We start from the raw sequence: 23,600 nt of genomic DNA on the forward strand, positions 1-23,600 counted from the left end.
CGTGACTTTTCAGAAACATCACATTTTGCAAACCTGATTAACCCTGAAGTGTAATACTAAAACAGCTAATGATTTAATAGCAGTAATATAATATCGCTAATCAGATTTCAGCTTGGCACTGTCAGCATAACAGACTTGATCTCCTGATCTCTGCACACTGTTCATCTGTCCACACACACTCTCTCTCTCTCTCTAATACACACACATATACACTGACTCTCTCAAAAACACACACTCTCTCTGTCTGTCTTACACATACATCATACAAATGCATGCTGACTCTCTTACACATACACAGCCACTCACACATGCATCTACACACACACACACACACACACACACACACATACACACAGGCAGACAAAACCATCCACACTGAAACCTCCCCCCCCAACACACACAAACACACACACACACACACAGCAGACGGGCCCCCTCCTCCTCACCTGCACCTGCATGAAGGAGCCCCTATAGAAGCAGCAAGCAGCGGCAGACAGCGCACTCCACAAGCTGCACCGCTCCGTCATGGCTCCACACTGCCCGCTCCACCTTGCTCCCAACAAACGTGTGTCCCCTTAAAAGCCCCAACTCATCCCTGACAGAGAGACACTGCTGCTCGTGCTCCGTGACACACCGCTGCTTCTGTCATCCCCAGCTCCAGCTCTGCGTTTCCTCCACTCTCTCTCTCCCTCTATCTCTCTCTCTCCACTCTCTCTGCCTCACAAGGCTAGCTGAGATTACCTCATCGCTCTCTGATGAAAGGGAGGAGGGAGTGAGGGAGGGGAGAGATGCTCGCAGGCACTGCTGGAGTACCGTCGAATGCAGGCAGACCCCACCCACCCCTCCTCCAAGCTCAGCAGTGCTGTCGGCCAGAGACAATGCTGAGGGAGAGAAAGAGAGGGAGGGGGAGGAGTGGTCAAGAGCTAGAGACAGGGAGGTGTGCCTTATGCTTTCAGCACCTTCTCAAAGGAATTTCTCTTTTATTCTGCCTAAGGGGTGGGGGGGGGGGGGGGGTCTGTCAGGAAAAGACAGATTGTATGCGTGGCTGTGTGTCTCTCTAACAATGTTCCTGTGTGTTTGTGCCTACACATACATTGATGTGGGAGCACATGTGTACACGTACGCCTTCCCACATGTTTGTCCACATTCCCTGGTTTCCTCCGACTCGCCCCAGCTGCATGTCTGCATGTGTACCATCTGAATGTGAGCCAACATGGTGGTTCATGCTGCAACTGTCGGGGAGTTCCACATGCTGCTTGAGTGAGAAACAGTTCTACTTCCACTTGACCTGCCTGAGCACAGGTCCAGCCAGCCCCCATGTGTCAGGTTAGCCAGTGTAATGTGGGCTTGGGTCAGTGTGCAGGGGAGATGCCTCCAAATGGCTCCACGTGTAGCTTCCCCATCTACTGCCTGCTGCTAAGGCATGTCAGGGCAAATGTGGTTTATGTATGAGTGTGCAAGTCAGCGTGTGAATATGTATGTGTCCCTCTGTCTCAGAGAGAGTACTCTTATTTGTCTGTGTGTGTGTGGGTGGGTGTGTGTGCGTGCATGTGTGCGTGCGTGCGCACGTGTATGTGGGTGTGGATATGTACATGCTGTGAAATGTGCCCCAGCGGTCACCATGCTGCAACACCTGTCACATCAGTCACATCTCAGTGACAGTGGGTGGAGCCTCCTCCTCTCAAGCCCGGGTGACATCACCCCTCTCCACACAAGGATGTTTCTCCATGGCAACCCTGGAGAAGCCGCGAGGCCATCCTGAAATCAGGATGGCCTCAGATACAGAGCCATACATACACAGATACAGAGCTGATCTTGGAAGTAGACACAGGTTCGGAAATTCCCCCATCAGTGAATGAATCAGGAAATCTTTGACATGACCAAACAAAAAATAATAATGGGGACATAAAGAAAGACAGGAGAAATTCATTAACACTAAAGCTTTCTCCAGCAAATCTCTAAAACACCCCCAGGGATTAGGCAATGTGTGAGCAGGAATTATCTCCTAAGGATGGATGCATTCCATCCTCCCCATACTGCACTGGGAATGACATCATACACCACGTGCAATTTTCCACTAGTCTGATCCAGAGAAAAAGCACAGATGTATGCGCACAAGCACCTAATCCTGCTCTCTGTGTCATTTTAATGTGTGTATACTGTGCAGCCAATTATTTATTCCACATGCATTGTGATGACAAGAAAGATGACGAGTGTGTTTCTTGCTAGAAGGATGGAGTGAATCTGTGACGTTCTATCTCTCCAGCAGGTCACCGCCCACCCACTGTCCTTGAACACCCCCTTCCTCCCTTCCCCCCATGGGCCCCACACCCACTCCCACTCACCCCACAGTCAGAGCTGATGTCCCTGTGATCCCAGAAACACAGACCGTAAAACAGGAGTCTGACTCTCTTTCTTACTTTTTCTCGTGTATCCTTTTATCCGCTCTAACTGTTCTTCAACTTGACCCCTCTCTCTAATTTTCATCTCCTCTTTTCTCCCCAGTCCTCCACCCTTTCATTTCTGTGCACCCCCACACTGTGCTCTCTTTCTCCATTACATTCACTCCCCCTCGCCAATCGCTCATCTCCACCCTTCCCCCTCCCCTCACTCACACACACTCTCTCTGTTCCTCTTCTCTCTGTCTGGTGATAAAAATTAATTACTCAGTTACTGTCCTGGCGGTGGCTTTAAGAACACAACTGAGTGAGATTAGAGTGCCCCAGAGCTCAGAGCAAGAGTGTGGATGTTAATGAGCGTTTTGGGGGAAAATCTGACAGCGTTTGTCATGGTGATCTTCATCAAAGCTTCTGTTTTTTACCCATGAAATCTCATCATTACCTCTAATCCACAGCTATCCACCAGCTATTTATTCTACAACCTCCCTCTAACTGATAGTAAGCATTCATCTATTCAAACAGTGCAGCATGGAGGTAAAAAACTCCCCTGGACTCTGCACCATGGGGTCATAGGTTTGAATCCTAGATGGGGCATTGCTGTTGAATACTCTCAGCTGCTTGGTGAAGTTAAAGTCAAAGACATTGTAGAAAAAAAATTGCCAGTCATGCTGATTAAAGGTTACTGCTAAGTGAGTAATATAATTAACCAAATTAATCAAGAAATACAAGAGCGAGGCATGCTAGCAGCTCCTGCTCAGTCAGTTCTGCTCACAATCAATGTGGGCTCAGTAATAATTGAATTTCGCGATCAGAGAATGCACAGTGCATTTCCATCCTGCTGTGTTAAGCGGAGAAAGAGAGGACCCCAGGGTGCGAACTGGTGCTTCCTCATAGCAGCTGTGCCGTGGCTAGTCCCATGGGATGGGCACATTTTCACTGTGTAGCCAGTCAGCTGTGTGCGAGACACGCGTTAATTATCTCCAAATAAAGCCACCCCCTCCCCTCCTGTCCCCACCCGTTCCGTCCCCTTCCCCCGCTCCACACAAATGTAGGTCAGTTGCAGTCCCGCTCCTTCTTCTGTCACCCTCACCATGCCTCACTCCTAAACCAGGGCGTATCCCCTGTCCCCACAAACTCACACCCCATGGCCACTGACACAGAATTTGGACAAGACTCTTATGGAAATATCAGTGCTACACTTCCTTTAAAAAATAGTTCAGTCTGAGATGGTCACTGAGGGAAAGGAGGGGAGGGGCTAGGGTGCATGGGTGTCTGTGTCTGTGTGTCTGTGTGTGTGTATATGTTTGCATGTACATGCGTGTGTGTCTATGTGTGAGAGAGTATGTGTGTACATGCGTGCGTGTGTGTGCATGTGTGTATGCATGCCCATATGTGTGCGCATATTTGTATGTGTGTGAGAGACTGTGTGTGCCCATGCGTGCAGAGAGAGCGTGAGTGTGTGTGATATATAGTGGTTTAAAAATATTCTAATACACACAATATTTGTGACATCAACAAACATCATCCTGCTTAAATTTGAGATTTAACATTTTTACATATATTACTTTTTGAACGATTTGCCAGGACAACAATATGCAGCCTGCAGGTTTTGTAATCTGACCACTGAGAAAGACATGATCTGTCATGATCTATTGTGATCTGTTGTTTGCTGTGGACCAACACTGTGCCTCACATGGGCATGATTTCTGTGTGACTGACTTGTACAGACAGAGCCACAGAGGTAGGTAAACTGTGGTTTGTAGCCCCATCTACTGGACCAGTCATGTAACAACCGCAAGTGTTGCATGATTACTGGATATTTTGTGTGTTGCTTTGAATTTGACTTCCTACGCTAAAAACTATGGAGTAAAATCTATCAGGGTACCAACAGCAGAAACAAGTCCATTCCAAAAGAGGCATTTGTAGCTGAGTAAAAATGATTTCCATTATTATTATTCTGCTACAGATAAAGTAATGATATGCAGCACTGGAAAACAATTCAGAGAATTCTCAGAGAGAGTGCTTCTCTGTAGCAGCACTGAACCTGTTCCTGCTGAGGTCACCCCACCATGGGGTGTCCCTCAAACAGCACTCAACCTCTGAGACACAAAACCTCCAAAGTTTCAGAGAACTGTGTTTGTAGGTCTCTATGGCAACACCAAACCAACCCCCTCACCACCACTGACTGGCATAACACAGACAGGATCCTTTGCTGGCTGGCAGACAGACCAACATTGCACCATATAAAGGCAAGATCTCACGATTCCTGCTCACTGCACCCCCTGCTGTACAGCCCAGGAACAAGGAGCTGAGGGTCAGTGGCAAAACCTCCTCCTCTTTCCCTATTCCCCCGGCTCCTGGCTCTGCCCCACACAGACTGTGGCCAGGGAAAGACAAAGAGGGCCTTTTTACACCCCATGCCCTCAGGCTCAGGGCATTAAACCAAGATGGAGAGGACAAAATGTTGGCTAGTCTTACCCTCTCTACAGAGCCCCTTAGCGCAGTCTGCTCAGGCCCCTGACATAAGTATACACAGCACCATTGCTCCAACAAGACCTGTGGCAGTTTACCCTGAAAAGCATATCCTTTCAAGTCTCTATATGCAGCCATTTCCATCAAACTCAGCAAACAGGAGCCATTCTGCTGAATCACTTACAGTGGAATCCTAAAGCATGTGGTTCCAGGTGTCTGGCTCTTCTCCATTTATCTTCCTCTTAGTTTACCACTACCAGGCTTAGAATGTGGCCTGTTGTCCATGGCAACTGTGCCTATCTCAGAAATATTCCAGCGGAATGGACACAAATCCCAGGCGCTTTGTGCCACTGACACCAAGTGAATTACAGCCCAGCCTCTGCGCTCAGGAGCTTAGCCACATTCTCACATTAACCCAAAGGAAGACACTCCAGTCATCAAAAAACCCGACGGGCCCATTTCCCAGAAAGAGATGAAAGGAGGGATTCTCTTTTTTCTCATAGCCGAGCTGAGCAGTTATGTTTCAGTGGAGAAGACTCCCCTGATGCAATCTGCCTTCGTCACAAGGTCACCATTCTTATCATCATCATCATAGCTGTCAGTTAGGGAGTGAGAGAAGCACTTACCTTTACGTATTCACATCTGGTATCCATGGTATCCAAGTCACTATAATGAGGGGAAAAACAATAACACAATGAATTAAAGTCCAGCCAATAGAAAATCATGACTCAGCATTTTACATGAAATGTACTGAAGACTTCACAAGGCAATGGAATACGTGCTGTGTGTGTGTATGGGTGTACTCACACATGTGTGTCCACGTGACTGTGTGCACACAAGTGCGCATGCCTGTGTGTGTGGTGGCTTTTGAGAACTGGCAGTTAAAGTTTACTTCACTGAATGTGGGGAAGTGAAAACACAAGGTGACTCAGCAGGAAGTGACACGCTTACCCTTCCATAACCTCTTTTTCTTTGCACAAAGACAGAAGGAAGTGCTTCAGGACATGACAGGCAGCTCTTCAAACAGCGACGCCCAGCAACACAGCTGAGCCAGGCAACACCCAACTAGGACATTCATCCCCCCCACACACCCTCAATATGGCAAAACTCACTTCCTGCATCGTGTCACGTCTAAGCAGTTAAAAGGAGCTTTAGTGTCATTTTGAGACAAACACGTATTAACTAATACCAGCGACTCAGCTGTGCATTCATATACCAGAGCATTCAGGTTCAGCTGTTCTGCACTCCCAAACCGTACCATTCCATTCGGTCCAAAGATTCAGAGTCATTCAGAGTGTCCCCTGTCACACATAACATTCGCAGAAACATGCACACACACGCATGTACAAAGACACATCATCATTCAGTCGCCCAGTTCCTAAGGACAGTGAGAGGACGCTTGTAGATAATGAATTAATGCAACCTCTCAGCACACAAAAGCTCAAGGTCAAGGTTCACCTGATCTGCTCAATCAACGGGAAATGATCAAAGCAGGTGAGGCGGGCCTGTGGCAAGCATGTCTGGGTTGTCCCGAGTGGCTGGACCCAAGGTGGATGTCATTTTCAGCTTTGCGTCCGATTCATCAGTCAGGTGGGCAGACCTGTGTGAACGCTGTCCCTGCTGGCATTCTGCCTGGAGCATGCAGCTTGCATCCCATGGCAATGGCAGCATCCAGCAAAACACAACCACACACAATGAAGATATTTGGCGGGAATAGATCCCACAGCCTGAGCACAAGGGTGGGGAGAGAATGCACGCCCTCCACACAAGAGCAAATACATGTGGCTGGGCCCCAACGCCAGGGCCAGTTCATATTGCTGGCTTGGAGCAAAAGAACTGACACCAGTGGAGAGAACACAGAAGACCCAGGTGAGAGCTGCTTGTAGGAAACACTGAGAGAACCCAGAAGACCCTGGCTGGAGCTAAGCCCCAACTGGGCCCAGCATGGCACCATAACTGAGGCAGCCCAGAGCAGCTTCACATTCCATCCCGGATTCCTCTCGCCTGGAGAGGATTTCTGAGAGGAGCTGTCCCAGCTGTGTGTCCATGTGTACAAGGTTGTTAGTCTGCTTACTGTACTCAGCACTCTCACAGTGTCTCTAACACTCTCCCCTTCTCCCTCATTCCAACAAACACAAACATGCACATGCCACACACAGACATACACACAAACACAGACACAGACACACAAAGCGTCTTCACCTCTGTCACAACCCTTACTCATCAGTAACCATCAGACAGACCATCAGCCTTTTCATTTCCTGTCTCTTGTGTTTATTTTATAAATTCAGTACAGGTCATAGATCACAGTAGGGTCCCTGAACCATATTAGCATACTACATTAATACACTGCAGCCTGCTGGATGAGGGGGGGGGAGGGCAGTCTTGAAAAAGATTGACATAAATTCCCCCCCCCTTCAGATTTCACAGCTTCCGTGAGTACAGTGTACACACACTGTGATGCTTCCCCTTCCTCCCAGCTTACAAACACCTCGAAAATTCAGACCTCACTTCAGCCTCGCATATGACCAGTTTGTTTTTCACTCCGGAAGAAGCTTTACTCACACAACACAAACTTCCCCACCAACGCGCCACTGACTGAGGGACTCCTGTTTAAATGCAGATGTTCCTCACAGACATAACAGAACTACGTTCTGGGAAAGAAGTTGATTTCATCAAGATGTCTGTGCAGAAAACTGAGATGGGGTTCATCTGATCATTCTTTCCTCTCTTTAAAACCACACACTAAGACTGACTGAAAAATCCTCACTCACACAATTTAATAGAAATACAGTGCCTGTTTATGCCAGCAATTCTACAGTTCAAAGCTTTGTGCCTCATTGTTTGTTAATGAGTGTTGGGTATAAAAGATTTCTATTGTATAGGGGTTTTGAACCACACACACACACACACACACACTTCAATAAATAATGCCGCACAATAATCGTTTTATCTCGATTATCTTGTTTTCCTAATCGTTGGAAGCCAAAATCGTAACTGAAAATAAAAGTGGATTAATTGCCCGGCCCTGTAAAAGCCTATGTAATGTGAGGCGCATTTTCATTCTCAATGACATCACTATTTGGGAAAGGATATGTTTCATGCTATGGAGGGGGAAAAAACAGATCTTCCAGATCTCTTTCAGCAGAGGCCTTCCAGTAACAGCCAGACACCACCCAGCTCCCGAATTTCGAATCCTCATGAGCAACACATTTCCTGTTTAGAGCTGTATACTTGCTTGATGGTCATTATATACAGTCAGTAGTAATAATACTCCTGTTAGTGTCCATACTAATGTTAGTGGAGTAAGACGGCGTATTATTACCAGCTTCTGTATCACCTTGCCTTCCCAAATGCCTGCCTGAATCAATTTTAAAATTTCTTTTAAATGATACAGATGACTTTGTAGAACGGACATCTGCCGGTTTCAAACAAAACAGGAGCTGGAAAAGTGTATCCCAGATGCATAAACGTCTTTTTCACTGTTGTTATGGTTCAAACATTGTCATTATCATTTTATGTGGCTAAATCAGCTCATCGGCGAAAATGCTGGTTCAACGCAGAATGTGAATGTGTTTGATATGTTTGAATGTTTACATTTAGTTGAAGGCAACCAGCAAGCAGTTCAAATTGCTGTTCACTACTACAGACTTTCTGTTTCGAACGCAACGTGACGTATTAAATGTCAGTCTCACCTTACACCCATGATCTATGGACAGACAGCCCAAATTTTCAACGAGAGTGTGTTTTCCCGTTCCTGATTCCGACACGGTGCGGTGTTCCGTCAAAGCGACTTACCGAGGAAAGGATGGTCGATACTAGCGGTTCTGCAGTTCTGTCTGTCCCTTTAGTTCAGGGGAGGGACTTCTTCAGACAACGTAGAGCCACTTGTTAGATTTCAGCCAGCAGCAGTCAATTCCTGAACGTCTTTAGGAGTGTGGAGAAATGTTCGTTGGGGATGTAGCTAGGCTAACGTCAACAGGACCTAAAATTCAACTATGCGTGTGTTCAAATTCGCGTTTATTTCCGACTGAGAATTGTGTTACTGCAAGAATCGCCTATTACCTCACCATCCATACTCAAGCCGATTAAGTCTTGAAAATATAAAACGAGAAACCCAAGCCCAGATCGCTCCATTTACGTTCATGGAGCGTATCTCTAGGTCAGGTTCCTTCAGAAGCATTTCATGTAGTTATTGTTTCAGTTCTCCCTATTTGCGATGTAAAGACGTTGCAGATTTTGGTAATACATGGTAAATAGTCACACTGTTTATCACCATCTAACATTTCCTTTTTGTCCAATTTATTTCTGTCAGGGCACAGGCACAGACTCAATTGCAGACCAGGCGTACGCAGGTTCCAAGTAGCTATTATTATTAGAATGGGAAATCGCAGGACAAGTTCGTAGTGGCAGAACAGGCAGGGTGAAAAACCAGGAAGGCAGTCCGAGGCAGGATAAACGAGGAGCAGGGATCAAAAACGGGAACAGGCTGGGTCAAACTGGGCAGGCAGGCAGATCAGGCAACTAAGGCAGGGCTGCAGGCAGGGACAAGGTTGGAAGTCAGGCCAGGATCAACAGCACAAGTAATCAGGCAGGCCCGCAACAGAGGGGGGGAGGAGGAGGGGGAGGATGAGGAGGAGGAGGAGGAGGAGGAGGAGGAGGAGGGGGAGGGGGAGGGGGAGGGGGGGGGGGAGGGGCGGAGGAGGAGGGGGAGGGGGAGGGGGGAGGGGGCGGGGGCGACTGAGACGAACTGGCAACAAGACAGAGACAAGCAGGGTATATAAAGGGCTGGGCTGACGAGGAGATGGGATGCAGGTGGGCAGGCAGGCACGTGGGGGCCATCAGGACATCAGGTGGGCGGAGAGCGTTGCAGGGCCGGAACACATGGGCACTGTAAACAAAAGCACATGGACGACACTGACAGACAGGGAGAAACACAAAAACAACAGCTAGGGGGCCAAAGTACTGACAATTTCAGTGAATCTTTTCCCTCTGCTCTGTATTTTTTCATCTGTCTTGAACCCACAGCTTATTCTCCATCCTCTCCCTTTAGATTGTGTTCTCTTCCTTGTCTAGATCATCCTAACAGATGTCCACAGACAATGTGGCATGTGTTTTCTCTTTTATATGGTCACAGTAGATGAGTATCAGGAGGATGACAGGTCACCACAACGCCAGGCAGACGAAACTGAATCATCCTGCTTTTATTGTTTCAAAAGGCCTGAGGAGAAATCTGTCGATTCACTTACTGTTCTTTCCCATTGTGCAGTGGAAAAGGTGAGGTAAACCATGCTTATAACCCTGTGTTCATACCTTACACCTGGTCATACCTGTTTTCTCCTCATAAGAGTGTTAAATCAAGACTGAATGAACAACATATTGATAATGAAGACCAGGAGGCCTGCTTTCGTGTTGTCGGTCTGCATTAGTTTGTCAGAGGAGAGCAACATAGCTAAACTGCGATCACGGCCTCATCTCCCTTAGGACACAAGAAACAACATGGACCACACCTGGACCTGTTGGGTCAAGAAGATCTGCATCTGACAAGGTCAGGCTGGTCCACAGAAGGCTCAGTTTTAATGACATCTGATGAAGGAGCAGATTTAATAGGTATCTGAGCATTTGTGCCTTACCTGCACTGAAGCTCTGACTCCTGGGCCTCTTGCAAGGTCGCGGTCTCCAGTTCTTTCCCTTGCAACTCTTCCTGCGTGGCCATGCCTGAGTCCCCGCCCTCTTTTTCTTGTAAGGTCCCCTTGTGTTGGGACCTTGGATCATCGCTGGATTGCAGGTTTTTGGCCACACCCTGGGAAAGGCATTCTTTATCAGGGGCTCTTCCTGTGCTGGGATAGGAGGACAGGGGTGGTGCTGGGGTGGTGGAAGTCAGAGTAAGGGCAGATGTTTTTGAGCTGTTTGGTTTAGCAGGAGCCTCAGAGCTCAGCGGGGAGTGTGACCGGGTGGCAGCTGGCCTACCAACTGGCACAGCGTCTGTTCTTAGGCGGGCATCTGATAATTGGGGATCCACTGGTCCACTGGCAGATGGGCCATCTTGGTTGGAGCCAGCCTGACTAGCAAGGAGTCGAGGGGGTCCCTCTAAGGTTTGCTTCCCCTGGCTAGACAAGGCCATGAGCAGGGGGGACTCGCAGACATAATCCCCTGCCTGCCTCTGGCTCTGCTTCCTGTTCAGTTCAGTCTTGCCCTTGCCTTTCTTGGAGCCCTTGAGGCTCTTTTCCTTCTTAAGTGAGGGCCGGGGCATGGTGCCCATATGGGTGTACATGTCACTGGACCGGGCATAGCTGGGGCTGTGTGGGCAGAGGTCCATGTCATCAATTGACTTCTCCCCTCCTGTGCGTTCACTCAGACTCCCATGGTGCTTCAGGGCAGACTTGGACTCCCCTTTGTCTGACAAGCGACGGAAAGAGAGGTTGGAAAGACTCCCGAACCACCTAAAACCTGCAGAAAAACGAAGTGGACTTGATCACCAGCTTTTCCACCAAATCCCTGCAACACACATTTGTTCATTATTATCATTTTTTTGCTTCTATTGTGCTGAGCTTTGTTGTGTTCATTCTTTTGGTCTACAGGTTTTGTAAGGTTTTGGAAGAAGAGAGATCCTGCTACCTTATAGCCTGGCTTTAAACAGATAAATAATTCTGTTCAACATACAATACTGATTGTACCATTCTATCATAGATCCATTATCCACAGTCATTGGTAGTCCTTAGTCTATGCTGTTTCCTATCTCTAGCTCTTCTTGTTTAAATATTTAATGTGAATGAACTCCCCTGAGACATAAACAGGCATATATGTGTAAACACTAAGGGAAAGACGCAGAATGCTGCTTGAACATAAACTGCAGCCACATGCATTAAACAAATAGTGGGAGTAAATGCACGCCCCTGTAATACAATGTTTAAAATTGTGAGCAAAGCAAGACTTAAATGGTACAAAGCAAGATGTTTGTATTGTTATGGTGATCCTGGATATTATAAGGTAAACGATTATTATATGTAGGAACAGCACGAATAACATAATATGAATTTTTAAAAATAGGGGTTTTAAAGATAACTTCTGTCATTTGATGAGAGATGAACCCATTGTAACTATAGAATACCTACTGTATGGATACAATCCTGATGGATAAGACCACTAAAGGGTCGTTGTACAATACATGGCTTGAATTATAGTATGCATTAAATCATTAACTAGCAATGTACAGTGTTCATTGTAGAGAAGCATGCTACACAGACCATACACTGTCATATGTTGCCAATGTTTGTGCAATCCAATAGTATAAATTAGTGTCCCTCTTAGTTTTTCCACAGTAGAAAATAGACTGGTACCTTCCATTGAAACTTTGTTTCAAAACTCCACGAGAGATTTCCAGTTGCTGTGAATTGCAATAAAATAAAGTGTTCCAAGCAGTGCAAGCTGCCACAGTCCATTTCAAAGAGAAACTTCATGATCACAGCCCTGGAGCATAACCGCAATGTCTCAAAGGTGGATATCGCTGAACCATTTGTTCACCCGCATTTATAGCCAAGCGCTCATTTAGTAGTAATAGTAGTTATAATAGGATTAGTAGTAGCACTATTGCTACTGCTAGTAGAAGTAGTGGTAGTAAACTAACTGCAAAAATGTTTAACAAAACATCTTAAAGAGATTTTGAACAACAGCAAGAATATAGCAATAAGTCCTCTCAGAATAATAATTTATTTTATGAATTAATTTTTAAAAATCCATTCAGATTAACTGCAGCGAAACCAGGAGTAATAAGATCACGTTATTAGAAGCAATTCTAATGAAGCCACCATTGCCACTGGTATTAAGAGTCTCAGTAGAACTGAAAAGTTCCTGTAGGCCCTATCATTGCAGAATGAAAATAACACTTCGATTCCCTAAATAATCATACAGGATGTGTGTTTTGCAATGGGCTATTCAGGCTGAGGGGCAGACACAGAGAATAGCTCATCTTTGATGAAGGTCTGGGCTAGCACAGGGTAGGGCTTGTGTTGAATGAGGTTGGGTTTGGGTTTGAAGAGGGCAAGGTTTGGGTTTGAGGAGACCAAGGACTGTGTTAGAGGAGAACAGGGTTTAGACTAGTGGAGGGAAGATCACAGGTTGGCAGAGGGTAGAGACTGAGGTGGAAGAGAGGAGCTTATAAGATGGAGGATGGGGTTGCTGGTTTTATTAACAAGAGGTTTTTGTGCCATTAACGTGTTTGTCTGGGTACTGAGTTTTTGAATCTGGAGCAGTAGAGGCTGTTAAATATTTTATTGTCTCTAACAGTCAACAATATCCAGGTAAACTAATGAGATCTACAGTAAAATTCAAACACACTTTGAGTTGCTGCTGATTCCAAACCACTGCTGGCACATTTACACAAACTGTAAACAAGATATGGGTCTGCCTGGGAGTGAGTGTTTGCTTCTGCTTTTAATCGCTAAAGGCTCCTAAAATGACAGGGCCAATTTCAAGGAATATGGTGATTCAAAGAATTTGTGATTAATACCTCTGGTAAAGATCAGAACAAGACTGAGTTCATAGGATGCAAGGAAGCAAGTCACACATGTCATCACTCTATACAAAGTTACGCTGCCCGTGATTCTCTGGCAAACTTTGGAAACAATCACTTTATTTACCAATAAATGTCATGACCTGAAGGTTCTGTCAACATCGTGAAGTGGTCAGACTGCAAAAGACAGGCTAGGTTGCTGCCCTTTCACCATCTCCTTGTTAAATGCAATTCAGTCTCTTGCTTGTAAATGATCTTCAGTTGTTTGTGTATACCTACAAGCCCTTCACTTTTTCCAGCTCAGACAGGGGCTGTTTTTAACAGTGCCACAACATAATGAAATAAATTTTGAATGTGCAGATGATTGACTGCAGATGTACATGTTTTCAGCAGTACATCAGCGGTGATAATTCGTTCCTGAAGCGCCGTGTTTGCCACAAGAGCATTCTCTAGCAGGAAGTGTGCAGTAGTAGGATGCTAGAGGTTAACACCATAAATGTACTACCCCTTTTATCTACACTTTTTTAGAGATGAAAAAATGGACTTGGTGTAAGAATTGTCATAGCTCATCAAGGGCTCGGACCTCATCCCTCACTCACATGTGGGTGGTCTCTTGCTGGGTCACCTGACCCTTCAGGAAGTCTATAGACTCAACAGCAGGTGTAATGCTGGTTGCACATGAAAAGCATGAGAGGATCAAAGCTGGGGACCAGAAGGTACTGAGCCTGTGCACATACTTATTTGTTTCCTGTCTTTACAGCCATTCAGGAATTGAAGTCATCAGAAATTTATTTTTTTATAGCAGATTTTATCTCTAACTTATATTTATGCAAATAGTCACTTGAAAAGTAAATCAAATCAAACTAACACCAGAATTATTAGTAAATGTCTTTTCTTAAGTCTGTAATGGATAATAACTGGATCATCTGTAGCAGAGTAGTAGCGGGTAGCGTCATTTTTAAATACTATTTTAAATTATGCATGTATTAAAATGCATTTATCGGATGCGGCTGTATCATGTGGATTTGCGTCTTGTCAGGTTGTTTCTCTTCCCGTTTCCAAGCGGAGCGATGACGTGATTTCCACACCTGTTACAGATTAGCTATTATCACAGGAAACTGAACTTGGCGTCCTTTTAAAAAGGAATTGGAGAATGAGGCAGTGAGGCAGAATCAGCTCCAGAGCAAGTGGGTTGCGGTTACACATTGTGCGTCCGTGTGGTATGGTATTCAGCGTTACAGAATTAAATCTTGTAGATTGAGATTTGGAATATCATTTCGATCAGCGACGTTCTCGATGTTGATTAGTGATTTTATAAACTTTTAGGAAATTTTCTACCGCATTGGCAGCTTCTGTGTTCTCCGTTGTGCAGACAGGGCTGCGTGCTGTGGAGCTGGTTCACTCTACGTGCTCGTAGTTTTATAACTTTTGTATCTCATTTTAACATGGATGCGGCATTCTTTTAAACGTGGAATTGTTTAGGATACGGTGACTAATTTAGGCTGCTTGACTGGGTTAGCAGAATGCCTGTTTTTACCTTATATTTTATACTTTTTAGCTTGTCTTGGGGAGGTCTGGTCTGGCTGAATGGTGTGGCGGTGTCTGCCTTTTGTATTACTGACTAATCGGGGTGATATGCTTGTTGTGGGTTGCGTAATAGCATAGTACTGAACATACTGCAAAGCTCCTTTTGTAGGTATTTCTCTGATTTACCTTGTCTTTGTGGTTGTCACGTTTTAGTGTGGAAACAATTGCATTTAAACTGCAATCTTTTGGCAGAAACTGTAGGACATTTCAGTATTGTAGGCCAGTCCAGGCTACCCCCCCCCCCCCCAGTCTGTTCCCTTGATGTTGTAAATAAAGAAAAAATTCAAATCCCAGTCTGTTCTCTCATCTAGGCACTGTCACTGAGGTGTTCCTGTTGCCCCTATATTGAACGGCCTCGTTACTAGGGGTGTGCAATTTTTTTTTTTTTTTGATTAATCGATTTTTTTTAATCCGTCCGATTCGATATCCATCTAAAATTTATGGTTTGATCTTTTAGGCTAATATGCATTTTTTCCGGTTTCTAGGTTCATTTCCGAAATGGTTAAATATAGCCAAAGAATTACATAAACGGGCTCTGACAGCCTAACTGTCGGATTAAAGGCAATTGCTAGTCCCCCCCCAAATTACATGTCGCTCTCTCGTTTAACTTAAAGACCTGCGAACGCATAGAGGAAAACCTGTTACATCAATTTTTTTTTTTTTACTATGATACGACCTCTGTATATGGGGCACCGTTTGTAAAAGTATACACTGATTTATCCTGTAGTTTTTGCACATTTAACATTGTCAAATGTTTTTTTTAAAAAGCAGTACAATTTTACTCACTTCATACATTTACAGACGAATTGATGCAAATCTGTCAGTCTTTTTCAAGGGTAATATTTTTCATTAATGAGAAATATGAAAACTCGTGTAAATGTTAAATGTAAATATAAGCCTATAGCCTAATATACAGTCAACTTCATGTAAAAGAAACATGTAAATGTTAAATCTAATATGCAAATATGGAACGAACCTAATGAATATGGTAATTAACCACACCTCCATTGTGTGACGCATGTTCTTTCCCATGGAAAAGCTCGGGCATTCACATCAAGCACTGTGGCAATGTAGAAACATGGCAAGTCTAGCAACAGGTGGTGGTGATTTGGCGGAAATAACTGAAAAAGCAGTAGCTGCTGGTGTTAAAGCAGCTCTGCGAGGTCAGACCACGCCAACGTCGAGTGGACCTACAATGCCATCGGTAAGTTCTGATTTTTATCAGAACTTATATTAAAGTATTGCTGAAAAGTTAGCAAGGTCACCAGACCAGACAGGCTTCTCATCTCAAAAAAGAGATGAGAAGCCAGTGATGACGTTGTCACAGAGGCAAATACAACGTTAGCTAACTAGCTAATGAAATGTAGTAGTAATATAGTAACCTTACCAAGGTAGCTAGCAGCTTCTTTGCAAGTTAACGTACTACAAGTTCACCGACTGTACCGACGGACGTATGTCATCGCATAACCATCATGTGCTGTATTGTCTACAACTACATAGGAGCAGATTTTCTACATATTTCCAAAAATGTGTCCCTTTATCTCGTTAGCCGGAGATCATTCAGCTCTTGCTAACTTTTCAGCAATACTTCGGCTACGAACATCTGCTGGAATGTAACGCTTGTTTGCTAGCGATGTTTGTTAACCATAACGTAGCTAAATGTCTAATTTAAAAATCAGAACTTACCGATGGCATTGTAGGTCCACTCGACGTTGGCGTGGTCTGACCTCGCAGAGCTGCTTTAACACCAGCAGCTACTGCTTTTTCAGTTATTTCCGCCAAATCACCACCACCTGTTGCTAGACTTGCCATGTTTCTACATTGCCACAGTGCTTGATGTGAATGCCCGAGCTTTTCCATGGGAAAGAACGTGCGTCACACAATGGGGGTGTGGTTAATTACCATATTCATTAGGTTCGTTCCACATTTGCATATTAGGTTTAACATTTACATTTATATTTAACATTTACATTTAACACTTATATTTACACAAGTTATTTCATATTAATGAAATAATGAAAAATTATATCATTAATGAAAAATATTACCCTTGAAAAAGACATTTTACATTTGACAATGTTAAATGTGCAAAAACTGCAGGATAAATCAGTGTATACATTTTTACAAACGGCGCCCCATAACACATTGCTGCTTTGTGTCATTAATAAGTTGGCAATGATACAGGTTGGTTTTGTTTTTAAGGAACTATGCCCATGTGTTCCTCAACTAAAAAGATTTTGATATACAGCCATGCGTCGCTTAACGTCCACGATACGTTCTGTGAAATAGGACGTTATGTGGATGTTGTGCAAACACCATACTGTATACTTAGCAAACCTATATGGAATAGGCACGAGACTGGATGCTGCTGCTTACGAGTCGAGGCATACTATACGGTAAACTTTTTAATTCACATTAAAACAACGATAGAAAGTACAGTACAGTCGACAGGCTACATAAGACATCAGCATAGGCGTTTATTATGATTATGTTTATTATGTCATATATTATGACATATGTATTATACGGTATACTATGTACTGTACCATTATACGCCTGGCAACGCAATCACTTTATTTCCATGAGACATGAGATAGACGTGTTGCGTGCGGGAAGCGTTGCCTTCACTACGTCCGCAAGTCCCGTTCTTCGATCGGGATTTTTAAACTTTATTATAACCTTATGGGACTACGGACGTTGTCCGAATGGACGTTACGCGGTGCTGAATTCAAAATTGCTGATGTATTCTGAGTTGCGTTTATTTCTTCCTGTAGAATTGTACCCCCTCCCACACAGTCCATCCATTGGATGTTCTGTTGAGTCATTAACTTTAGTGTCATCTAGGGCCAATGGTAAGACATTTTTGGTTCTGGGATTAAATTAATCCACATTGCAAACTGAATGTAGGGTGGGTATTACTTTAGTATGTAGCTGCATGCTAGTGATTGGCTCAACCCAATGTCATCTTAGCAACCAGCAGGAGCTATGTCCGCTTTACACATTCAGTAATGATGGCAGGAACTGTATTTCCTGTGTAACACTGTGCCATAGTGTGTTTGATGCCAGAATGATGTGGTGGCGATATTTCACATTCACAGTACTGCAGCGGAGTGTTAATAAAGCCTCTCAGCAGATGAAGCTGTGGGTCACATGACCTTCAGGGTGGGGATAGCTGAACATTGTGAAACAAGCCAAGCAGAAACATCAACTTTTGCAGCGCCTCACAGGAACTGTTGTGTGTGTGTGTCTATGGACAGCCATATGTCACAATCTCAGAACCAACATGTCTGGCTGGGCCCAATGACCATGGGATCAATTTTGATTGTAAGAGGCAAATACCAGCACCTCAGTTATGTCCAAACACTGATTTAGCAGCCTTGTTGCCAATGGGGTTAGTGACATTTCTGACAGATCAAACATTTTTTGATGAAATTCTTCCTTGAGGTCTCAATGTCTGGCTTAACCACCACCCTCACCCTACCCACAAAACGTTTCAAAGAACCGTGAAGGAGTCTTGCCACAATCTTTGAATTTACAATCATTGAATTTACACACTCAGTTCCAGAGAGATGAATAAGTACTACAGTGACAAGGACAGAGGCAATGCCCTATGATCCAATAGAAAACTTACTCAGCTTGCGCTTGCTCATGATGTCGAGAAAGGAAAGCAGGATTCTCTGGTGTTTTGAAGAAAATTCAAGATACTGTCTCCAGTCCGTAGAGAGACCACTTGTCGAACCACGCTTCCGGCAGGGCAGGGGTACACACATCTGAGGAAGGCTTGTGCAAAGCTCAACATTCAGCAGTACTTCCTGTGCTGCTGAAGGGCGGAGGTGTGTCTCATAGCAGAGAGAATCTCACTGCAGCCTATAGGCCAGCTGTGTAGATGAAATGAATATATCGTATATATTAATAGGCCTCCCGTGATGGTTTAGAAAGCCTTGAGTATGTTGCCATTTTTTACCCATCAGTACCATCAGGTAATAACTCTGCTCTGTAAAATGTTTGGATTTGTGAAGAGGATCTTTAATCTTTATTGTTATCATTTTTTCTTGATGTCTTCAAGATATATTTTCAGTGTTTAGAAAAAGCATTAGTAAATTAAAATTAAACAACCCAGTTGAATTCATTTTATGCTAGCCTCCTCTTCACAGATCTTCAGGATTTTCAGTCATTTCAGGTAATCAGAAATTCATGAAAATTGAAATAAAACATCAAGTTCGAGGAATGTGGAAGTAGTTGTCAGCAACGTTTTTTGTTGGAAGTAACAGTGATGAAGATGATGAGGTACTGATTGTTGGCCTCTCGTTCCACCCTGTGGGAGCCAGAGAAGAGACAGATCAGGATTCTGAGGAATAAAGACTATGGAATAAATAGCTCAAACATTTTTCAATGTAGACACATCTGAGCAAAAAGTAGTGATTTCTAAATGTAGTTTAGGGGTGGTAGAAGAATTTTCATGGCATGGCTTTGTAAGACAAAGATTAGCCCCACTCACACTTCGACAATTTTATTTCTGTAAGTCTGCACTTGGTTCTGATAAGCAAGTCTTATCGCTGTCTCAGCGACCTCAAAATGAAGGTGGGGAAGTGCTTGAAATGAATGTCTTCAGCATCATTCTAGCTTCAATGAGAAGAAAAACTACAAAGGTTAAAGGCAAATGCTACCGAATGGAAAGATTGGTGTTTAATGTATTGCACTACAGCTGACATTTACTTCCATCACATTATTTATTTTACTAAATGCTTTTATCAGTAGTATCTTAGATTACATATCATCCTTTATAGAGCTGGATATTAGGGGTATCAAGGGTACAACAGTAGTGCCCCACGTGGGAATTCAATTGACAGCTTTTGTGTTACCAGACCTGTCCTTACCACTACATCAGAGTGCCGTGCCTAATGTTCCTTCACATTCAGGTAATGAGAATTTCTGTATCCACAGCAGTGTGTGCCACATATTTCTGAGAAATCATCAGTAAAAAAACATGAAGTAAAACCACACTGGCAATGTGCTGTGGCTCTTTAAAAACATCTGTGGGGTGCTGCTGAGTGGCTTAGTTGGCAAGTGCAGGCTGGGCCCTACAGCCTGGGTTTCCAACTCAGCCATGTCATCAGGTAATGATGATGAGGAGTTCATAGCAGTGGAACGATTTGGATTTGTGAGTAGGTTGGACAAGGTTTGTTCACCTCACTGCCCTCAAGCATCCTTCTACTTGTGAAGCCCCTGTGAGTTGTTCAGCTGATGTCCTCCAATCGGTGCCCACTTCACTTTATTGACCTGTAGTGCAAAAACACAGCTGTTGGCTGCATGTGGATGTATCAGAGGATTTCATTTGTTGTGCCTCAGAGTGCAGAGGTTGTCTTGGTGAGATGAACTTACTGCGCAATTTGTGATTCCAAACAGGGTTGGATGAAGAGTAAAAATGGGATTGCATCACATTGATGATGGTTTTCAGCATAAATGGAACAGAAAAATATGTTAAAAAAAAGAAAGCAAGGGTGTAAAAGAAATGATGAACGCCTTGCAACTCCTTTCATTTCCTGTTGTGGTCCTGACTTCCTGCCATCTTGAGAAGTGTCAGAGCAGAGTCGAACCACAAGATGTTTTAAATACTTCACACGTTAGCAGCTGTTAGTGGTGGAATGTCCCAGGCAGAATATATAATTTCTACTAACCCAAATCCTCACAGTGGCCTCAGCAACAAGCGCTTGCCGAGCTGTTGGGCATTTACGGTGACCCAGCTCACAGCCCATCATAGAGCCACACTTGGGCCAAATACTCTGTGCCAAGAGTCACTGAGGGTGACTCAGCCCATCCCTGGTACACAGTGAGCCAAGTCCCAGCAGGAGACGTACAGTCGTCTTGCCAGATGATCAAGGTCTCTGACTCCACATGGTACCGTAACCCATTGTCACAGCAACAATGCTTGGAATCTAACACAGCTGTGGACACTTAGGGGTCCTCTGTTCATAGAAATATAATAACAAGAATGGTCCTACTCACACACAGACAAACTTATATGAGTGCCAGGCCACTCTAATGGTCAACTTCAAATGTGAATTCAGATTGAATCTGTTCAAATTTGAGTTTGTTCTCTGTGGCTGACACATCAGAGCATCAGATGGTAGGCTGTTTTATTTTAGGCTATTAAACATTTATGCAATTCACACTGAAATTTTCGATTAATCCTGTAATGCTGTGTTTATGTCCATTGTCACTGTCTCACTTATCATCTCTCACTACTTTTGACAACCCTGAAGTCACTATATAAGTTTCTCAGGGTTTCCTCTCGGGGGCCTCTTCTGGCACCCTGCTTCCTCAACTGCAACTTGATTTATCAACCCTGCATTTAAATGTATTAACCTATCCATTATCATGCAAGTTGGTTAGCAATCTTTAGTGTCCCTCTTTTTTTTCCAGAAGTTTAACTCAAATGAGTGTGACATATTCAGGGAATAAGTGACCCAGTTTCCCCCCATATTAGATTAAATGTTTATTTCTGTTTTTTTTTTCCTTGATATGTGTTGAGTGACACTTTGTAAATTGGAATATACAAAATACAGCATGATTGGTCTCCCCATATTCACTAGGGAGGAGACGAGGATTATACTGTAAAAGACAAAACAAGTTACCAAGTCAGTTGGGATAAATTATATGTTGAAAGTACCACTTCCCTAAAACAACTCATGCATAGTGTTTGAAGAGGGAAACACAAGACCACGCTTTGATGATATGGTTGTACAGTTTTTTTTTCTGCACCCAACATATTCGATCAAATTTTCAGTATAACGCAATCAATGAAACAGGGTATTTCAGTTGTAAAGCTTAATGTAGCTAGTTTTGTAGCAGGGTAGTAGCGGGTAGCGTTATTTTAAATATCATTTTAAATCATGTGTGTATTAAAATGTATCCGTCGGATGCGGCTGTATCATGTGGATTTGCATCTTCTCAGGTTGTTCCTCTTCCTGTTTTAAACGGAGTGATGACGTGATTTCCACACCTGTTACAGATTAGTTAATACCACAGAAAACTGAACTTGGCGTCCTTTTAAAAAGGGATCGGAAAATGAGTGAGGTAGAATCAGCTCCAGAGCAAGTGGGTTGCGGTTACACATCGTGCGTCCGTGTGGTATGGTATTCAGCGTTACAGAATTAAATCTTGTAGATTGAGATTTGGAATATCATTTCGATCAGCGACGTTCTCGCTGTTGATTAGTGATTTTATAAACTTTTAGGTAATTTTCTACCGCATTGGCAGCTTCTGTGTTCTGCGTTGTGCAGACAGGGCTGCGCGCTGTGGAGCTGGTTCACTGTACGTGCACGTAGTTTTAAAACTTTTGTATCTCATTTTAACATGGATGCTACATTCTTTTAAAGGTGGGATTGTTTAGGATACCGTGATTAATGTGGGCTGCTTGACTGGGTTAGTGGCATACTTGTTTTTACCTTATATTTTATACTTTTTAGCTTGTCTTGGGGAGGTCTGGTCTGGCTGAATGGTGTGGCGGTGTCTGCCTTTTGTATTGCTGACTATTTAGGGTGATATGCTTGTGGGTTGCGGTGGCTGCTAATGGCGTAGTACTGAATATAGTGCAAAGCTTCTTTTGTAAATATTTCCAGTGTGATGCACATTCTTTGTGGTTGTCACTTTTTGTGTGGAAATAATTGTGCTTAAATTGCAATACACTGGTAGAAACTGCAGGACATCTCAGTATTGTGGGCCAGGCTGTAGTCCAGGCTATTCCCCTCAAAGTCTGTACCTTTGTTTTAAATAAACTTTTTTAAAATTTCAGTCTGGGTCTGTCATCTGTGCACTGTCACTGAGGTGTTTCAACCCTAGTGCAGGTTATCTGCTTTCAGGGCCCTGGCCTGTTAACTGAGGGTGGCGTAGGCTAGCCTCCATATTGAACGGCCTGGTTACAGTTTCACTATTTCACTAATAAAGGCAGAATGCTGAAATGCCTCATGTATGTTGTTTTATTAATCATTTAATTGATCTCTGTTTTAGCCAGGGCAGTGCACCTCAGCATAGCATAACAAGATAGTAGCTACAAGTCCAAGGTAAAATGATAATACAGCTCAGTTTCTTTAAAAATATAGTTCTGTTAAAAGGAAATTGTGCATTTGTAAACTCTGACCAGCAGAGGGGTACAGCACTGGGAGTGTCAGCCAAACACAAACGCATATCAACAAAGATGTTTGTAGAGCCACATGGTAGCCATGTGGTCACTGTACAGAGAAAGTTTCAGGAGTACATGGTGGAAAACCAATTTTTTTTTTTTTTTTTTTTTAACCAAATGATGTATTAGATACTGGGAATAAATTAACTAGTGTGCTAAAAGCCCAGGTAGGAACTTGTACTGTGAAGCTCTCTGGCTGGTTGTGAGTAAGGCAGTAAAATTGAATAGCTGCCAACAGAATCCATGAGTAAGCTTGCAAATTTGTTGAGAAAGAAATTAACAAAGTGTTTTCCTATGCTTGCATTGTCACTGAACAGGTGTAACAAAGTCAAAACAAAACTGCACAGGTGCTGTTCACACTGGCTGTGCTTCTCAGACTTGGGACTTAGAGTCCTTTTGCCCAATTTGTTTCTAGACCCCGTTCTGTTGTCAATATCTGGCATTAACA

General features: G+C 43.8%; 1 protein-coding gene across 4 annotated transcripts in view; it reads right to left on the bottom strand.

Annotated features, from left to right (window-relative positions):
* sh2d3ca (SH2 domain containing 3Ca) overlaps window positions 1–18,651 on the bottom strand; it is a 48,883-nt gene extending 30,232 nt beyond the window's left edge. Inside the window, exons 1-3 of one of the 4 annotated variants that reach the window (XM_036529061.1) lie at window positions 18,602–18,651; window positions 10,505–11,321; window positions 5,498–5,537 (exon numbers count right to left, since the gene is read on the bottom strand). In XM_036529061.1, coding sequence (XP_036384954.1) covers window positions 5,498–5,537; window positions 10,505–11,321; window positions 18,602–18,620 — 876 coding nt within the window. In that variant the 5' untranslated portion in view covers window positions 18,621–18,651. Of the gene's footprint in view, window positions 1–446; window positions 726–5,497; window positions 5,538–8,566; window positions 9,118–10,504; window positions 11,322–18,601 lie in introns of those variants that run through there. The other 3 variants (XM_036529065.1, XM_036529064.1, XM_036529062.1) reach the window with 3 other exon arrangements.
* Window positions 18,652–23,600: the final 4,949 nt, after the last annotated feature.

This window comes from Megalops cyprinoides, chromosome 5, assembly GCF_013368585.1.
Source record: "Megalops cyprinoides isolate fMegCyp1 chromosome 5, fMegCyp1.pri, whole genome shotgun sequence".
Lineage (NCBI taxonomy): Eukaryota > Metazoa > Chordata > Actinopteri > Elopiformes > Megalopidae > Megalops > Megalops cyprinoides.